This window comes from Plasmodium malariae, assembly GCF_900090045.1.
Source record: "Plasmodium malariae genome assembly, chromosome: 10".
NCBI classification, from domain to species: domain Eukaryota; phylum Apicomplexa; class Aconoidasida; order Haemosporida; family Plasmodiidae; genus Plasmodium; species Plasmodium malariae.
In genome coordinates, this window is record NC_041784.1 from 995,973 (window position 1) to 1,014,776 (window position 18,804).

The window sequence follows — 18,804 nt, forward strand, 5'->3', positions numbered from 1 at the left end:
TTCATCTTTTTTTTTTTTTTTTGTTCCCTCTACGATTTTTTTTGTTGTTTTTTCTTTCGAAACGGTCTTCCTTCTTTCGTTCTTTTTCTTTTTCTTTTTCTTTTTCTCATTCTCTTTCTCTTTCTCTTTCTCTTTTTCTTTTTCTCTCTTTTTTTTTTTTTTTTTTTTTTTAGAAGTGGAAAATATAATGATAAGTAAATCGAAATTGTTGCTCTTCAAAAATAAGCTGGCTTCAGGAGGTGCTTAACGAAAAAAGGAAAAACTCATTAACGTATGCATGTGTACATAAATGTACTTGTATGTATATATGTGTATATGTATATATATTTATGTGCGCGTCTATATGAGTACATGAGTATGTAAGCAACTACCCGAATTGTAGTAAAACGGCTATATGAGTAAAATTATTGGTGTAACGAATATGTTTCCTTTTTGCGGAAGGGTAACAACAATAAGAAGGGGCATACGTTCTTTATAATTCTATGCACTTGAATAAGGAGTTTATTGCACTCGTACAACTGTATTAAAGAAAACATAGCGCAGTTAATGTATACGCGATCGTGATTATCTTCTTGTTACATGTACATATGTGCACACTGCATAATTGTACACTGCATAATTGCACACTGCATAATTGCATACTACATGGGCGCGTACTACATATGATGTTCTTCCATTCTTTTCCACTTAATGTAGGCACAGTAACACCTTATCTAGCCAAACCCTTTCTTAACATAAATTTTTTAAACGCCGAGGAAAGACCCTTCTGGTTGAGTGACAAAAATGTACCCTTGTGCATATATATGCATATATGTATATATGTATACATATATATATATATATAATATATATATATATATATATATATATATATATATATATAATATATATATATATATATATATATACCTATGATGTGTGCGAAATTTCTAAAATGAGTTTAATGTCCCACAACTTTAAAATGCACTATTTTTAATTTTACAATTTTGTAATAAAAGACTCATAATAATTTATGTCAAAACTAAAAATATGACAATTTTTTTTTTGTTTTTTCTTTTTTTTTTTTCCCCCAAAATTCAGCGCATACATAAGTACGTAATTAAATAAATACATGCACATGTTCATAACATTTTTTCTGCAGGTCGAAAAAGGTCATTTAATTTTTAGTTCAAAAATTATTGCATACCCTGTTTATGTAGCCCAAACAATTCACAAATACAATCCCTCCAACATCCCGCAAGTACATTTTTGCAAAAAAATGAAACAGAGCAAAAAGAAGCAAAACAAAACACACTAAAAAAAGGAGAATATATATTTTTCGCTAGAAAAATAAATAAATAACATATGAACAATATGAACAATATGAACAATATGAACAATATGAACAATATGAACAACATGAACAATATGAACGAATGAACGAATGAACAAATGATCAAATGGATATTATGAACAATGTGTTCCTTTTTTTTTTTTTAAAATAAAACATAGATTGCCATATTTGGGAGATCCAACGTGGGCAAATCGAGCCTAATAAATGCTCTCCTCAATTATAGGGATGTTGCTCAGGCGTCTAAAACACCAGTAATGTTCATTCAAAAAAAAAAAAAAAAAAAAAAAAAAAAAAAAAAATGTATATCTTTGCGTTTCCTTTGTAAACACATTTCATTGTATATGCTGTGCAAAGTTACCGCCGACATTCTTTCTGCATATAAATGCCCATCCAGCGGAGATATAAAAATGAATAAGTGTGTCTATAGGTGTATGAATATGTATATGTGTACGTGTATATGTACGTGTATATGTACGTGTACGTGTATGTGTATGTATACGTGTATGTGTATGTATACGTGTATGTATATGTATATTTTTTTATTCAATTTTTTATTGCCATACGCAGGGCAGAACGAGGCACCTGTTCGTCTTCAACTTGATGAGTTACCTTTCTATTGTTGATCTGCCTGGTTACGGGTACGCACAGGTGTCGAAAGAATTACGAAATAATTGGTCCATATTAATAGAAGAGTATTTAAATAAAGCAAAAAATTTAAAACGTGCTTTATGTTTAATCGAGTGTACAGAATTGTTTACTCCACATGATTTTGTTTTATTAGATATGCTAATAACAAAAAGAATTCCATTTCAAATAATAATTACCAAGATTGACAAACTAAAAGTAAACAATACCGTTGAGCTATTTGACGATATAACTCATATGAGAAAACATCGCTTCACTTGAGCAGTACATAACCCTTTGTGTATTATATGCACACACGTGTGTGCGGATGTTTGTGTGGGTACATGTGCATATATGCATTATTACGTATATACGTATATTTGTATGCATGTTCATGCGAATGGAGAAGGCCGTGCATGTTATCCGTCCCCTTTTGTTATTTTGCAGGCACACGAGTTGCATAATATAATGATTAAAGTCCTTTCCATCATTGAAAATTATAAAAAAAAAGTAAAAGTATTTAATGAGAGTAGTAGTAATAAAAAGGGTACTACTCATATAAAGAAAGAAACGTATGAATTCAATATAAATGAATACTTGTTCAACGTTTCTAGTTTGAAGCATTTCGGCATTCAGGAGCTACGCGCAAATTTGAGTATAATAGCCATGGATAGCTTAAACGAGAGGAATAGAAGAAATAACGAAGTGATGAAGTGAATGAATGGACGTGTTCACTACTTGACGAATAGCGTTGTCGTATCAATTAAATTAAACAAAAGTTATACGCAAGATAAACACACGGCACACGTGGGTTTTGTATATGTAAATTAGCCCTCTATATATATTATGCACATAGGTGTATGTATGGTATTTAAAAAAAAAAAAAAAAAAAAAATTAAGGTGAACTTTGACAGCTGTGTATCCTATATATTGGGTAACCCATCTACATTTTTTATTTTTTCGTTTAATGTTTTAATCCCGTTCAACGGGTTTTAACAGAATTTGAGTATACGTTATTCTTTTGTTTGTTCTCTTGCATATGCATTTGTTTACGTGCTTGTTTAAGTGATTGACTTTTTTTTTTTTTTTTTTTTTAACTCATAAGCATAATTACCTTTATATCAATTAGTTTGTTAATTTGTCAACTTGTTAATTTGTCAACTTGTTAATTTTTATTTGTTAATATTTTAATTTTCAATTTTAATTTTTAAAATTTCATTTGTTAATTATTAATTTTCAATTTTTGAGTTAACCCCGCTGACGTTCTTTTTCTTGCAAAGAGCACAGCCACCACTTTGGGGAAAAATCATTCCTTTCCTGCATACACTGATTTATATAATTAACGGTTTAATGCACGTTAAGTGAAAGTAGGTTAAGAGAGTTCATGTTCCTACATAGTACTTTTTTTAAAGAAAGGGGCCGGCTATATTTTGCATATGTATGCGTTTATATATATATATATATATATATATACGGTGTGTATAATATATATACTGTACGATCGTATTGTATGTGTTATATATATATGTACTTTTTTTTTTTTTTTTTTATTAGCTATCGAGAATGTATAGATATGCAAATTATTATTTTATTTTATTTTTTTTTTTTTATAACGTTTCTATGAGCTACATTTTCAGGTCAGCTGATTGGTGGTTGGTCAAGTGAAAATAATTATTGAAGTTATGCTTTTTTTCCTACTGAGCTTTGCATTTTTTTCAGGTTATATTTTACTTATGATTTTATTTTAACACGTCATTTTGTTTAACATTTTGTCAAGTTATATTTCACTGATCATTTTGCCACATCATTTCGCTTCGCGTTTCACTTTTTGTTTCACTCCTCCTTTGTTTTTATTCCATTTAGCAAATTAAAAGCAGTAGTTTAAAAAAAAAATATATATATTATCCCTCCTCCCTTTGAATAATAAAACAAAACAAACAATATTTACGAGTAGTATTCTCATCATTCGTGCATATATAACACTTACCGATCAGAGACTATATATCTTTTGCATGCCTTTTTGCGGACGCTGCAAATATTATTTATTTAAATCGAGTACAAGTAATTCCAGGCATTTTAAAAAAATCGCATAAATCGTGCAAATCGTACAAATCGTACAAATCGTACAAATCGTACAAATCGTACAAATCGTACAAATCGTGCAAATCGTACAAATCGTACAAATCCTATTTTTTAAGTTTTTAATTTTTTTTCATTTTTGAAAAGATGAGTGAACCACAGAGGCATATAAAATTAACAAAGGAACAAACGACCCCCATTGTTTTAGTAGTAGGTGATCCAGGTCGAGTTGACAAAGTAAAATTATTATGTGATTCATATATTGATTTGGCATATAATAGAGAGTATAAAAGTTGTGAATGTCATTATAAAGGTCAGAAGTTTTTATGTGTAAGTCATGGAGTTGGATCAGCAGGTTGTGCAATATGTTTTGAAGAATTAATGAATAATGGAGCAAAAGTAATAATACGTGCAGGTTCTTGTGGTTCACTTCAACCTGGTTTAATGAAAAGAGGTGATATATGTATATGTAATGCTGCTGTAAGAGAAGATAGAGTTTCTCATTTATTAATATATTCTGATTTCCCAGCTGTTGCTGATTATGAAGTATATGCCACGTTAAATAAGTGCGCACAAGAATTGAATGTACCTGTATTCAATGGTATTAGCCTTTCATCAGACTTATATTATCCACATAAGATTATTCCAACAAGACTAGAAGATTATTCTAAGGCAAATGTGGCTGTTGTAGAAATGGAGGTTGCTACTCTCATGGTTATGGGTACATTAAGAAAAGTAAAAACAGGTGGAATCTTCATTGTTGATGGTTGTCCTTTAAAATGGGATGAAGGAGATTTTGACAACAATTTAGTACCCGATAGGTTAGAAAATATGATTAAAATTTCTCTTAATGCGTGTGCACAATTGGCCAAAAAATATTAGGACGGAGGGTGTAGTTACTTGAGCTACGTTTATCAGTTTAGAGGAAGAATGAGTGCAAATATTTGTATGCTTTAATATGTGCATGTGTGAATATCTCTACCGTGTTAATACTTGTGCATGTGTGAATATCTCTACCGTGTTAATACTTGTGCATGTGTGAATATCTCTACCGTGTTAATACTTGTGCATGTGTGAATATCTCTACCGTGTTAATACTTGTGCATGTGTGAATATCTATACCGTGTTAATACTTGTGCATGTGTGAATATCTCTACCGTGTTAATACTTGTGCATGTGTGAATATCTATACCGTGTTAATACTTGTGCATATGTGCACACTGGGAGATATAGAAGCGAAACATGAGCTCTTCATAACCCCCATACATTTAGCTATTTTTTTTTTTTTTTTTCTTTTCACATAATATGCACCTATTACTCCACCCCCACCTCACCACTCCATGGAGGGGGAAATTCCAGCGTATTTATAGTTTTATAACACATATCATGTATATACGCATATGTGCATATATAAATGCGCATGGGCATTTTAGCACGTATTTATGCTTGAACATACATGCGTACGTATATTTTAGCACGTATTTACGCTTGAACATACATGTTCTGCACCAAGGATGACGTGGTCCAGTCAGCAGTGCTTGAATAAGAAGCACTTACTGTCTTTGCATTAGAGTTATATATACCCTTACACAATAGTTCAAACTTTTAAAATTTTTAATTAAAATTCGTTCTGCGGTAACATACACCAAATTATAATTTTTAAATAAATATATAGGAATAGACATTTTGAATAGGCATTTTGAATAGTCAATTTGAATAGTCAATTTGAATATACATTTTAACCATAAGGCATATTATAAATGGTATTATACAAAATAAAAAAAAAAAAAAAAAAATCCAATGTCCGTGTTAAAACAAAAGCCGGTTTACTTTTCGCTCAATGAGTGCAACTCGTTCAACAACTCTCCCTGAAAAAGAAGGAAAAATTGAAAAATCGAAAAATTGAAAAATCGAAAAATTGAAAAATTGAAAAATTGCGTAATGACACAATGGCAAAATACGTAACGTAAATTAAAATGGAAAGGATGCGAATTCGTTTTGCTCTATTACTATCGTTATGTGGATAAGCAGGTTAGCCTTTTTGCAAAATAGTTCATATAAAACCTCGCAGGAGTAAAAAGGAATTTGTCTGCATAGAGGAGAGAAGAAAATGTGTAAAAGTGTGAGACGCGGAACATGAAATGGAAAATGAGAAATGCACAACGTGAAATGCAAAATAAACATTAAAAATTAAATATTAGAAAAAAAAAAAATAAATAATAAATAAAACGAAAAAATAAAACGAAAAAGGAAAAGGAGAAAGGAAAAGGAAAAAGGAAAACCCAATAAAAATTGCATAAGCGAACATGTATGGCAGTTTTGTGTGAATGTGCCTATTTCCGAAGAAAAGACCTTAGTACCCCTTTTTTCACTGCGTCAATATGTTACGTTGCTACTTCGCCAACATGCTGTTAATTTTTCGTTTTAAAATTACTAGCTAACTAGCTAACTAGCTAACTAGCTTTTTTTTTTTTTTTTTTTTTTTTCTCTTGCTCCATTTTTACCTTAACAAATCATCAAATAAAACATTTTTTACCAAAAAACTGTCCGATCTTTTATGCAGATTGAGCAATATGGACTGGATGAAAAAGTCAGGTTTCATATCTGCGTACACATTTAACGCTAAGTTTGGGAAAATGTACTTTTTTGAGATTTTATAAATCTCTTTAAAGAAAAGGAAAATTTTCTTGTTCACTGGATGAAAGAGATGAATGCTTCCATCATTTGAAATGGACATGACTGAATTTGATTTTTGATTTGTGTGCAAAAGATTAATAAATTTAATAATTCTTCTATTAAAGTTAAAATAATTAAATATATAGAGATGGTCAATATCTTGACAATTTTTATACGAAAATATGAAGAAATTGTTGTACACATCCATTGCAATAATAGAGATGTAGGAATTAAAAATTATATAATGACAACATAATATATTTAAATTATAGCTGTAGAATGTTTTTGATATGGATATAATGCTTCGGCTATCATATTGTTGTTCATAATTATACATATTTATATAAATACCTTTATACAAATCAGCAATAATAATAAAATTTCTCACTATTTTAATATCACTAATAAAAAAATTGTTGTCAATAAAAGCACCTTTTGTAAAGTCATTTTCATTCACTTCATGAATATATAATTTTGAGTTTATGCAATGAAGAATATTGCAGTAGCATGTACTCATCATATTATTGTGCCTGTTTTTTCCGCTAATCCAGTTTACTATATTTTTATTATTATCTTTACAGTATTTATCCTCAACAGTTAGAATTTCTCCCTGTTCAGTTCTGCCGCCATTTTTGTAATTCATGTTACTATTACTGGTACTTCTACTCATATTGGCACTGCTACTCATATTGATACTGCTACTCATATTGCCACTGCTATTCATATTGATACTGCTATTGCCAATGTTACTGTAAAAATAAAATGGATAAATCTGCGTAACACAGCTGTTATATGTCTTCTTCATGTGCAAAACTAATTTTCCCCTTTTCTCCCCACCATCAGTCAAGCTGTTTACATTACCATCCGGAGTGCTTCCCACCTTTTCATTATTATCCGCTTCGCTTCCTCCATTTGCAGTATCTCCCAAAACATTTCCCCCCTTTTCATTACTCACCTCAAAGTTGTGTTCGCTTTCTAACAAGGTGCTTGCAACAGCTTTGGATCTATCCACTTTTATAATATCGTTATTAGTAGAACTTCCCACCATTTCAATGTTCCTATTACCCTCATGGTTCGTGCTGCTAAGAATTTCTGATCCCACATCATGTTTGTGTAAATACTGCCCCCTTTCGCTTTCATTATACCTTACAAATATCTTGCTAAAATCAAATATGTAAATATTTCCTTGAGTTTCAATACGTTCATTAATGTTAAGACCTGTCCCTACATAAATGAATTCTCTATCATCTAAACATCCGAATGATATACATTGAATTTCTTCACTATGCTCAAAAATGTAATAACCATACACATTTTTACTATTTTCATGAAATAACAATAGTTTATAATATTTTGCAAAAGTTTTCACTGATTGAATTAATTTATTATTCTTTCTTATTGCCTTTTCATCATCCAGTGTGTTAGTATCCTCTGCTTGTCCACTTAAAAAACTTTTTACTTTGTGTGTATATTGACTGTTAATGCAGTCGTTCAGGTATACATTAGGAACACATTGCACTTCTTCATTTGCATATATGGTATTATTCTTCAGTTCCTCCTTTTGAATGTTTAACCTCTTTTTTAATAATTTTTTTAAGCAATCATATTCATCATACTTTATTCGAACAACTGCACACACGATCTTACCATACGTTACTCTGCACTCCTGCGCAGTATGCAGAGTTCGGCGGTTCCTGCAGATTGCACGTGTATTTTCCAAGTTCCCATTATTCACTCCGTCACCCCACTTCTTGTCCAACTCTGCGGCCATTTCTCTAACCACGTCTTTATCTACGTTCTTATCTACGTTCTTATCCGCGTTCTTATCTACGTTCTTATCCGCGTTCTTATCCGCGTTCTTATCTACGTTCTTATCCGCGTTCTTATCGAGTTGATCTACACATTTGCCCCCTTTGTGGATTGCCCTTTTTTCCCCTTTCCTCACTCTTTTCCTTGCTTTTTTTAAAATATATTCATATTTAGAAACACAAAACTTGTAAATGTAAGGGTGGGTAACAAACGTTTTCGAAATAATATCATCATTGATGGATAGATTAATTAACTTATTCCTTTTTAAAAAAAGTAAATTATTTCGTACTTGTACGAAATTTACGTTACTGTATGTACACTGGAAAGAAAAGGAGCAGGCTTCACTTATCACATTAGTAACTTCAGTTTTTAATTCTACCTCGTCGCAATAGTTGGGCTGCCCAGAACTACTGGAATGATTGTATCTCTTCACATCAACATAATTGCATTCCTTATCATTTATACTAAATATGTGAAAGCATTTATTTGAAAAACTTATGAATTCATTGTTATCAATTTGTATTATACCTTTAACATAGTCCATGTTAGTCTCACAATCGTTTCTACCCTCCAACTTTTTATACCACCTCCTTAACACATTCGTTGTACCATCGTCTCGATTACTACAATTAATACTATTACCATTAGCATAATTGGCAATATCACAATTCATACTGGTATACCTATAGTTCCAATCATTACTACCAATAATCCGACCGCCTTTCAGTTTTTCATTGTCCACACTATGAATAAATAATTTTCCCTTATAATTTGACAAAAGCAAAAGAGGAAAATTTGTGTGATACTGTTTCATCAATCTTGTTATCTTTTCACCATGAGCTCCTTCCTTATTGCCATCCGAGACATCATGTATGGTTATATTCTCCATATTAATATGTGGATACACAATTATACAATTTTTAACAATACTTTTTTCTTTTCCCAACTTATTCCGCCCCTTCATTATTTCCCTATTTTTTCCCCTATTTTTTCCCCTATTTTCACCTGAACAGTTAATAAAATTCTGACCATCGAGTAGTACATAACATCCATTGTTCAATTCATGCTTATCCGTTGAAGTGGTAACAACTACTGTTGAACTGTTTAGCTTAACAGAATTGTCTTCTTTCAAAAAATAAATATTGCTAATTAACGGTTGAACATACTTGTGAATAATTATTTTAAATTTTAATTTTTTAAAGTCTGTTATGGGAACAAATGTTTTGTATATTAATATAGGTCTTCCAGTTAAAAAAATAATTAGGATATAATCCATGCCCAACTTGAAAAAAAAAATGTTTACTATTTTTTCCTTATTATATATGTTTAAGAAATTTATCTTTTCTCTTTCGGTCTTGTTTATTTCCCCTTTTATGGTCCCCTTCTTTTTCACGCAGTTGTACACAAACTTGGGAACACATAACAAAGAATTGCTTTTAAAAATTGTTTGTGTCTGGTCCAAATTAAAAATTTGAAAGGAATTATATTCATTGTTTAAAAAGCACAGATAGCTATCCGCTTTTTTTTTAAGAACAGAAATACAACGAATATTATTTATGTGTGTATAAGGAGTAAGTATATTATCCACATTTACATGGTCATACTTTTTTAAAAAATTATGAAACATGGTCATATTTTTTATTTTAAAAAGTGTAGAAATATATCCCTTTTCATGAACATTGTCATAATATTGAGAATAATAATTTTTTAAAACATGACATTTTAAAAAATTAATAAAATGAAATATGTTCAAATGCTGTCCTTTATAATCATGTATCAAACAATGTAATATGCACAAATTACAAATAGAATTTAGTTTCAAAATTTTTTCGACAATTTTTGCTATTGCATCACTGTCAAATATGAATACAGAACAGGTACAATTTTCCTGTAGAAGGATTAAGTACCTATTCACTAATTTACACGACAGAACAACATTTTGTAGATTTATTTTTTTTATTAATATATATGTATTTTCATATAAAAGTAGATTTATTTCATTTTTGCAAACTTGTATTAATATATGGTTAAAATTTAATAAAGCTATGCAGCATTCCTCTAAATTTAATGAACTCTTCTTCTTCATCATCCTCATCTGCGTCGTCTTCTGCTCCTTTTTTTCAGATAAAAAAAAGTCGAGCAGTCTACATATCAAAATATGTTCAACCGTCTTTATTTCGTTATATACAAACGGATGTCTATCTTTTAGCTCGTTCAAAAAAGAAGTAAACTTCTTCATATGAGTAGCTAAATGCATCTTCTTTTCTTCATATTTATCCTCTTCGTGCATTACGATATGCGGAACATAGACCATCCTTAAATACATTTCTATATCTCTAATGCTGAAGAAAAGAAAATGAAAATTTTTAAAAAATTGTAAACACTCTTCGACGGTTTCTTTTCCCGTCAACTGCGAGTCCTCCTCTAAGAAAGTTTCATACTCTGTGTCAACTCCGTCCTCTATGACGACTTCCTCCTCTTCCTTCGTGAATATGTAGATAACTTTTCCGTATATATCCTCACCTTTCATATGTGCACCCATAGCATTGGTTAGAAAATTATCGCAACTGCAGTTTCCTCTTTCGATCGCTAATTTGGATGCAGTTCCTTCTGTCGTCCCCTCTTCACCCACTTCTTCATCCGCCGCTTCACCCTCTTGTTCCTTTCGCCCGTCCTGCTGCTCTTCCCCCGTGTCTGAATAACCATCCGAATAATTAACATCATTGAGCGCATCGTCAAAAAAGTTATTACTAATTACAACATCGTGGTTAACAACACCGATATCGGAGCGATACATCCACATGTTTTTGGAAAACTGCCTTAGCAAAAAACATCTCTTCATTTTACTATTTTCATAAATAGCATAATATTCCCATGCTTTCTTCCTTTTTAAAAATGAAATGTTGTATATACAAAACAAAATACACTCTCTATTTTTACAATTTTTTTGAACAGGTTTATCCTCCTCATGAATGGTAATAACTGCATTTAACTTATTAGTATTTTCCGTAGAATATTTTATTTGATTCTTCCCTTTTTCCCCATTCATTTTTTTTTCCAAAGTAATTAAAACATACTGAAAAAGAGCTTTTTCTTTTTTTTTCTTTTTTTTTTTTCCTTCTTTTTTTCTTTTCTTCCTTTCTGCGAAGCATACATTTGTTATGGTAACCGCTTCCTCAAACAATAGGTCCAATTTATGGACTAGTGGAATTTGGAAGAATACTTTTTCTATTGTGCTATGTTGCTTACATCCAACAAGAGCAAAATAGATGCTTTTAGCTAGTGAGTTTCCTTCTTCGTTTAACTTACACAAGTCAGTTAGCAATCCCTTAACTCTAATTTTGTCCATGAGGATAATTTTTCCATTTTTCATTTGGTATTTGTTGCCTTTTCCCGTTCTGTTCTCATTTTCTTTTCCCTCTTCCTGCGACAAAAGATCAGCTGTGCTGCCATAATTTCCTCGTCCGTTTTCACTACCGACTCCTCTTCCATTTGCATTTTCCTTATCTACATTCATTTCTATTTTTTTTTTGCTTTTTTTTTTCTTCTTCAAAATGAACAGCGGGGAGGAGTACTCTATGATCCCCTGCGCGTTAATTCTAGAGAAATTATTTTCGAGCATTTTTATTTTATTTTTGTACTTTTTAAACAAGAGGTTGTACTTGTTGTTGTTGAGCTCCCTCGTGTATTCATTAACGTTTACATTTTTATTTAAATAGTTGAGTAAATCAAACAAGAAATTGTTGTTTCTTCTGAATTTTCTGACTTTTCTGACTTTTCTGTATTTCCTTTGTTTTTTGCCTTTTCGGAATTTTTCATCTTTTTTGCATTTTTTTTCGTTCCTCTTTTGACGAATAAATGGTGGTATCTCCTTTTTACATAACGCATTTTTTTCCACCTCAATTTTATCTGTTTTTAAAGAATTCTCTCCTTCGCTATTTTCTGAACATTTGTATTTTTTGTCATTACTTGTACAGGTTAAATTTGGACGGTCCGGACAAAAATCCTTTTTCCATTTTTTTTTTTTTTTTGAAGAATTTAATAATACTGTTGCTAACTTTCTTTTCCGACGATTTAACAGTATCAAATCATTCCTTTTATTCCCCTTCACATATTTTACTTTTCTGTTATTCTGTTTTCTTAACACAGTAATATCTGCCCTTCCACATATACCATCATAACAACATAAAAAATACACATTCTTGTGAAGAGAAAAAATAGCTGACCTTGTTAAGGTATATTTAAAAATATGCGTTTTTTTCCATTTAATTAAGTTTATTAAATCATTAAAATTTTTTGATAAATTTCCTTCTATGATACAATTTTTACTTAAAATAAATATTTTTTTTTTTTTATAGTATAAATAGAATTTTTTAAAAGTTGTATTTAAATATGAGTAATCATAAAACAAACAATTGTTTTTTATTAACTGAAAAATATTATTCATATAACAACTTTTATTAAAAAAATAAATTATTTTCTTATAGTTATTTAAATTTAAAATGTACACATAATCGTAACATACACATATAAGGATGTTTTGCACTCTCAGGATGTCCAGTATATCATTCGGGAAGTCTCTTATAAAATTAACCACGTCCAATTTATCCTTTTCTATTTTTACGATCAGCAGTTTCAAACCCAGGTCTTCCAGCTTCGTGTGTCCTATGTTCACCTGCGGAAAGGGGGGAGGGGCAGAAAATGGCGTGCGCCAAACATATGTACACGCAATATCGCATATTTATATACACATAAGCAGGTAATCATGCATATTATTTATGTATACATGTATATATACACACGTTTGCACATTTTCTTTCTAGCTTTGTCGCTCCCTTTTCCTTACCGCATCGTTCTGAAGTAATATGTGGGCGCTGTCCGCGTAAAAAAAAATTTTTTTCACAAAAATGAAATTCTTGTAAATTTGTTCTAAACTAACTGTAGTAACATTTTCCAAAAATAGATCTGTGGAAAAGTAGTTCGTGTTGATATCTATACCTCCTACAATGTCTGCATGTTTACGTCCTTTTTCGTTACTACATTTTTCTATGCTGATTTGCTTTTTCTCTCTCGTCGTATAAAAAAAGGTATATACAGTTTTAAAATCATATGAAAAAGATATATGGAAATTACAAAAGTTTGCACTGCACTTTTTATATTTCTTTCTCTTTTTAAATTTTAATGAATAAAAACTATCTAAAAAATGGAAGCTTCGACGTTCTCTTCTACTTTTGTTGTTACTATTTTGGTTGAAATTAAGATGAAACATATGTTCGTCGTTGTAACACTTGTCATCATGCGAACTGCTCTTTTTTTTATGTGCACGATTATTCTTCCAATCTGAAGTGAAATTTGAGGTATTACTTCTGCTTATGTTACTGTTTGTCAATAGGTTCAATATCTTGATTTTTTTTTTTTTTTTTTTTAAACTGACAAGTTTGTAGGAAGTGGGAACTAATTTTTGCCTTTTACTACAATTGTGGATACTTCCATTACCGCTACTGCTACTGCTACTGCTACCACCTCCACTGCTACCCCTTTTTGTTCTTTTTTTTTTTTTTACTCCCGCCCCCTGGATGCCATTCCTATTGTATTTCCTTTTTTCATAATTATGTGTATAGTTAACTGCATGCGGAAGGCTATAAAATAAGGATTGGAATTTATCTTCTTTTATAAAGGTATGTCTTAAAACAACAACTAAGGAGTTAAGACTTTTCTTATATTTATAAATGATGAAATGCAAATTTTTATAAATTAATAAAATTCCCGAAAAAATATTTTTCTTTTTTTTATTTTGAAAGACATTTTTTAATGTAACTAATTTTATAACAGCTGCATTTAATTTAGTTTCATAAAATAAATAATTTATTTTTTTCTTTTTATCAAACTTATAAATATATAAGTCTTTATTTTTTATAATAACAAACTCGATGCTCTTTTCATTTAATAAATTACAACACTCACAATGATCTATTTCGCTCGAATTTCTCACTTCCTCAATTCTTATGTCTATCATTATTTTATTCTTTACTGCAAGTTCGCCAATGGGATCGCGCGCGCACGCACAAGTACAACAAAACGTAAAATAAAAGAAAACAAAATATATTAAAAATATGTATGTATGTGAGTATGCATGTAAGTACGTATGTATATATGTATGTATGTACGCATGTAAGTACGTATGTATGTATGTATGTACGCATGTAAGTATGTATGTATGTGAGTATGCATGTAAGTACGTATGTATGTATGTACGCATGTATGCATATGTATGAACAAATTTACAAACGATCAAAAATATACGAATGAATAATAAGGTCGATATGCGCAACACGCGCAATACACATCCTGTACAGTAGGAAAAGCAAATGGCACTACTTCCTCTGCGGTTTATATGGCACAGCTGGCTCTTTCAGTTTCGCTTTATTTTTGTTTATTTTGCTTATTTTGCTAAGCAGTCAACAAAAACAACCTCAAGACTTATATTATGTGTTTCCGGGTTTATCCGTGTAACACGTTAACAAGGCATCTTCAACCGTACTTCTTGGAAAAACATAATTTTTTATTTGTTTGCTCCACTTGGTTACTCTCATACCTTTCTAACCGCTTAGCTGCTTTACCACGTTGCTTTGTTTTGATTCTCTTTTTCGCTCTTCTACTGCGTAACAGTACTTCGAAATGCTTTTATATTAACATTTGTATATTTTTTAAAAACATAGGAATTGCTAAAATTCTGAACAGTCATTTTTTTTTTTTTTTAATTAACAAAAATGAACAAAAGTTAAAAGCATTTGCATTTCATCCGTTATATGAAAAGGGAAAAAAAAAAAGAATATAAATGAAATGAAACGAAATGAAACGAAATGAAATGAAACGAAATGAAATGAAATGAAACGAAATGAAACGAAATGAAACGAAATGAAATGAAAAGAAAATGAAACGAAATGAAATGAAAAGAAAATGAAACGAAATGAAATGAAAAGAAAATGAAACGAAATGAAAATGAAAAACAAATGTGGAAAAAAAAAAAGCATAAAAATGAAACTAGCGAAAACTTCCAGTCCAGTTAAAATGCTAAAAATTTACAAACATTAATTAAAACAATAAAATGGAAAGATACAACTAAGAGAAAAAACTGCTGTGCTGTTCTTCATTTGATGAGGAAACAAAAAAAAAAAAAAAAGTGTACATTTCACATTAAATAATTTTTCAAAATTTTTGTTTTTTTTTTTTTTAAATATGCCATTTGTTGGTGATATATATATATATATACGCACCCCTACGTTGCTCTTCAACAAATATGAGTAGGAGCATACCGCTTGAGCATATTTTGATATTTTTGTTTATCTTTTTCTCGTACATCAATGTATATATATATATGTATACATTTATATGCATATACTGCTTCATACCTGCTGATCGTGTGTTATGTTGTAGTTACTACCTAAAACTTCTTACACATAATAGGCATTATTTAATGCATTCTTTTATCTGTTACTATTATGTTATTATATACATTTTTTTAAAGCTTTGTTGTTTACCATAGCGAAGTGTGAGTAAGCAAAATATGATAATTTTTTTTTTTTTTTTTTTATATATATGTATTTCACAGTTAAACATTCATATTGCTTAAATGTAAAAAAATACGTGTTTCTTTTTTTTTTTCTATTTTTTTTCCTTTTTTTTTTTTTTTTTTTTTTTTTTTTTTTTTTTTTTTTTTTTTTTTTTTTTTTTTTCTATTTTTTTTTTTTTTTTTTTTTTTTTGTTCTTTATTTTTTTCTTTATTTTTTCTTTATATATGTTTACATTTTTTTTGTTCTGTTTTTAGTGTAAAAAATACACATTTAACTCAATCCCACTTTTACCCAATGTGAAGTCTTTTTTCTTTTTTGTCTGATTGGTTGAAACAAAACAATGAAAAATATAAAAAAGAAGAATTAAAAAAGCATAAGATAACAAATTAAAATGCTAAAATAGAATTATCAATGTTTTAACAATTGTCAAATGGTAACCATCTCAAATGATGGTAAATAAAAAAGGAAAAAAAAAAAAAAAAAAAAAAAGAGCAAAAATAAAGCAAGCGTAAGCATACCAATGTACTTGTACGAATAGCGTCTTTGCCTGTGTTTTCTTTTTTTTACGTGTATAAAATAAATTACCTCACTTTTGTTTTTTTGAGTTTGTCTTTGCCTTTGTTTTTGTAATACTTCGTTTATTTTTGTAATATTTCGTTTATTTTTGTAATATTTCGTTTATTTTTGTAATATTTCGTTTATTTTTGTAATATTTCGTTTATTTTTGTAATATTTCGTTTATTTTTGTAATATTTCGTTTATTTTTGTAATATTTCGTTTATTTTTGTAATTATTTTTGTTTTGTTTTGTTTTGTTTTTCTATCAAAATGACAACTAGCCAAAGCACTGCAATTTTTGGAAGCGATTTACAAACGTTCATAGTCACTAAGTATGACCCCTTACTAACTATTGTGAAGGAGTTAAATGATAAATTACAGAATTCGGAAAAAGGTAAAAACACAAATGAAAATATTTATAAAATGTTGGTAGTGTAACCAGTCCATTGTTCCCATTCATCACTTACCCCTCTTCCAGCTCTTCTTTTACCTCTCCACCTTTACCTCTCTACCTTTACCTCTCCACCTTTACCTCTCCACCTTTACCACTCCACCTGTATCACTCCACCTTTACCTCTCCACCTGTATCACTCCACCTTTACCTCTCCACATGTACCACTCCACATGTACCACTCCACATGTACCACTCCACATGTACCACTCCATGTTTGCCCTCATTTCAACTCTCAGACAAGTATCGCTTAGAAAAGAGATTGATAAGATTAGAAAAGCAGATGCTAGTATTGCTAGACAAACTAGAAGTAACTGACATACCAGTTGATCTCGAGTTAAAAGAAAAAAAAGAAGAACAAAGGAAAAATCAAAAAATCGAAAATGAAGAGAATTTATTAGCTCCTTGGCTTTTCTCTTGCCAGTTAGGAACACCATTATCTTCATTACAAGTACTACTAGAATTTACAGTACAGAACACAATAGAATTAAATGTTAAACTATGGAAACGAGAGGATGATATGTGGATAAACTTTTTAGAAATTATGTCTTCTAATGCTAAAAATTATTTACCAGATTCATTAAATTTGATTGAATTAAGAAAAGCTACAAGAAAGTGTTTATTAAATTTATGTACAAGTGAAATTTTAATAGTATTACGAAATGTGCCAGGAAAATCTCAAGCTGTTTATAACACTACTACAATGACCTTAGTTGCAATTTTAGCTTCTGCAGTTTATGAAGCGTGGAAAAGGATTGAGCTCACTGACCCCGTTTCCCTCGGTAGAATAGTTCTTGTGTTAGACGGTATGTGCGGGAGGAATTTTACCTGTGTATATCTGTGTAGCTATGCCTTCATCAATTTATTATTGTTATTTTATCATTTTATTTTAATATTTTTTAATCCTTCATTACATTTTTTTTTTTTTTTTTTTTTATGCCGTATTTTTCTGAACAGTTCACCTTTTTTTATCACTCCATTTTTATCACTCCATTTTTACCGCTTCCTTTTTGCCGCTTCCTTTTTGTCGCCTTATTTTTAGGGGAAGACGTTGGATCGAGGCTAAGAGCAGGAAACAAAAAGCTGAAAATAGAGCCATTGAATTAAAAGTTTATTTTAATAAAGCAATTTCCCTTTTCTGCGCATTTTAATTTTTTAAAAGTTATTTAAAAAAAAAAAAAAAAAGAAGAAAAAGAAAAAGAAAAAGAAAAAGAAAAAGAAAAAAGAAGAAGAAGAAGAAGAAGAAGAAGAAAAAAAGAAGAAAAAGAAAAAGAAAGAAAAAGAAAAAGAAAAAGAAAAAGAAAGAAAAAGAAAAAGAAAAAGAAAAAGAAAAAGAAAGAAAAAGACGAAGTAACAAAAATAAAAAAAAAAAGTGTGTATTTTTTTTTTTTCGTTTTACAGAAATTTATGCACACATTTTTACCTCAGATAAACTTGTGAATGTGTATGATCACACACATGTATGTGTAAGTGGGCCGTACTTATATATGTATGTGCAGATAGACGGACTTGGATCTTTTCCTGTGCACAGACAGATTTTTTTTTTATATTTATTTCTCAGTTATTGCATGTTTTTTATTGTTCTCAGTTATTTTTTCCCTCTTTGATTTTTGCGTTTTTGCATTTGCTCATTGTTTCCTCTTTGCTTTCTTTTTTTTTTTTTTTTTTTTTATTTTGTCCTCCGCTTTACATATCTTCAGC

General features: G+C 30.0%; 4 protein-coding genes across 4 annotated transcripts; 3 read left to right on the forward strand and 1 right to left on the reverse strand.

The window, feature by feature from the left end:
• Positions 1-273: 273 nt before the first annotated feature.
• PmUG01_10031200 (GTP-binding protein, putative) lies at positions 274-2,674 on the forward strand (the record flags this gene model as incomplete). Its single annotated transcript, XM_029005504.1, has 6 exons — positions 274-355; positions 697-785; positions 1,142-1,240; positions 1,492-1,584; positions 1,901-2,176; positions 2,405-2,674. The coding sequence occupies 6 exons, from the start codon at positions 274-276 to the stop codon at positions 2,672-2,674; spliced, it is 909 nt and encodes a 302-aa protein (XP_028862086.1).
• A 1,509-nt stretch (positions 2,675-4,183) lies between these two features.
• On the forward strand, positions 4,184-4,918 carry PNP (purine nucleoside phosphorylase, putative; the record flags this gene model as incomplete). The annotated part of the gene is made up of 1 exon (XM_029005505.1): positions 4,184-4,918. One exon carries the CDS (start codon positions 4,184-4,186, stop codon positions 4,916-4,918), a length of 735 nt encoding a protein of 244 aa, XP_028862087.1.
• A 944-nt stretch (positions 4,919-5,862) lies between these two features.
• Positions 5,863-14,537, reverse strand: PmUG01_10031400 (conserved Plasmodium protein, unknown function; the record flags this gene model as incomplete). The annotated part of the gene is made up of 4 exons (XM_029005506.1): positions 5,863-5,904; positions 6,047-6,125; positions 6,541-13,196; positions 13,368-14,537. The coding sequence occupies 4 exons, from the start codon at positions 14,535-14,537 to the stop codon at positions 5,863-5,865; spliced, it is 7,947 nt and encodes a 2,648-aa protein (XP_028862088.1).
• A 2,385-nt stretch (positions 14,538-16,922) lies between these two features.
• Positions 16,923-18,210, forward strand: PmUG01_10031500 (conserved Plasmodium protein, unknown function; the record flags this gene model as incomplete). Its single annotated transcript, XM_029005507.1, has 3 exons — positions 16,923-17,046; positions 17,343-17,909; positions 18,146-18,210. 3 exons carry the CDS (start codon positions 16,923-16,925, stop codon positions 18,208-18,210), a joined length of 756 nt encoding a protein of 251 aa, XP_028862089.1.
• Positions 18,211-18,804: the final 594 nt, after the last annotated feature.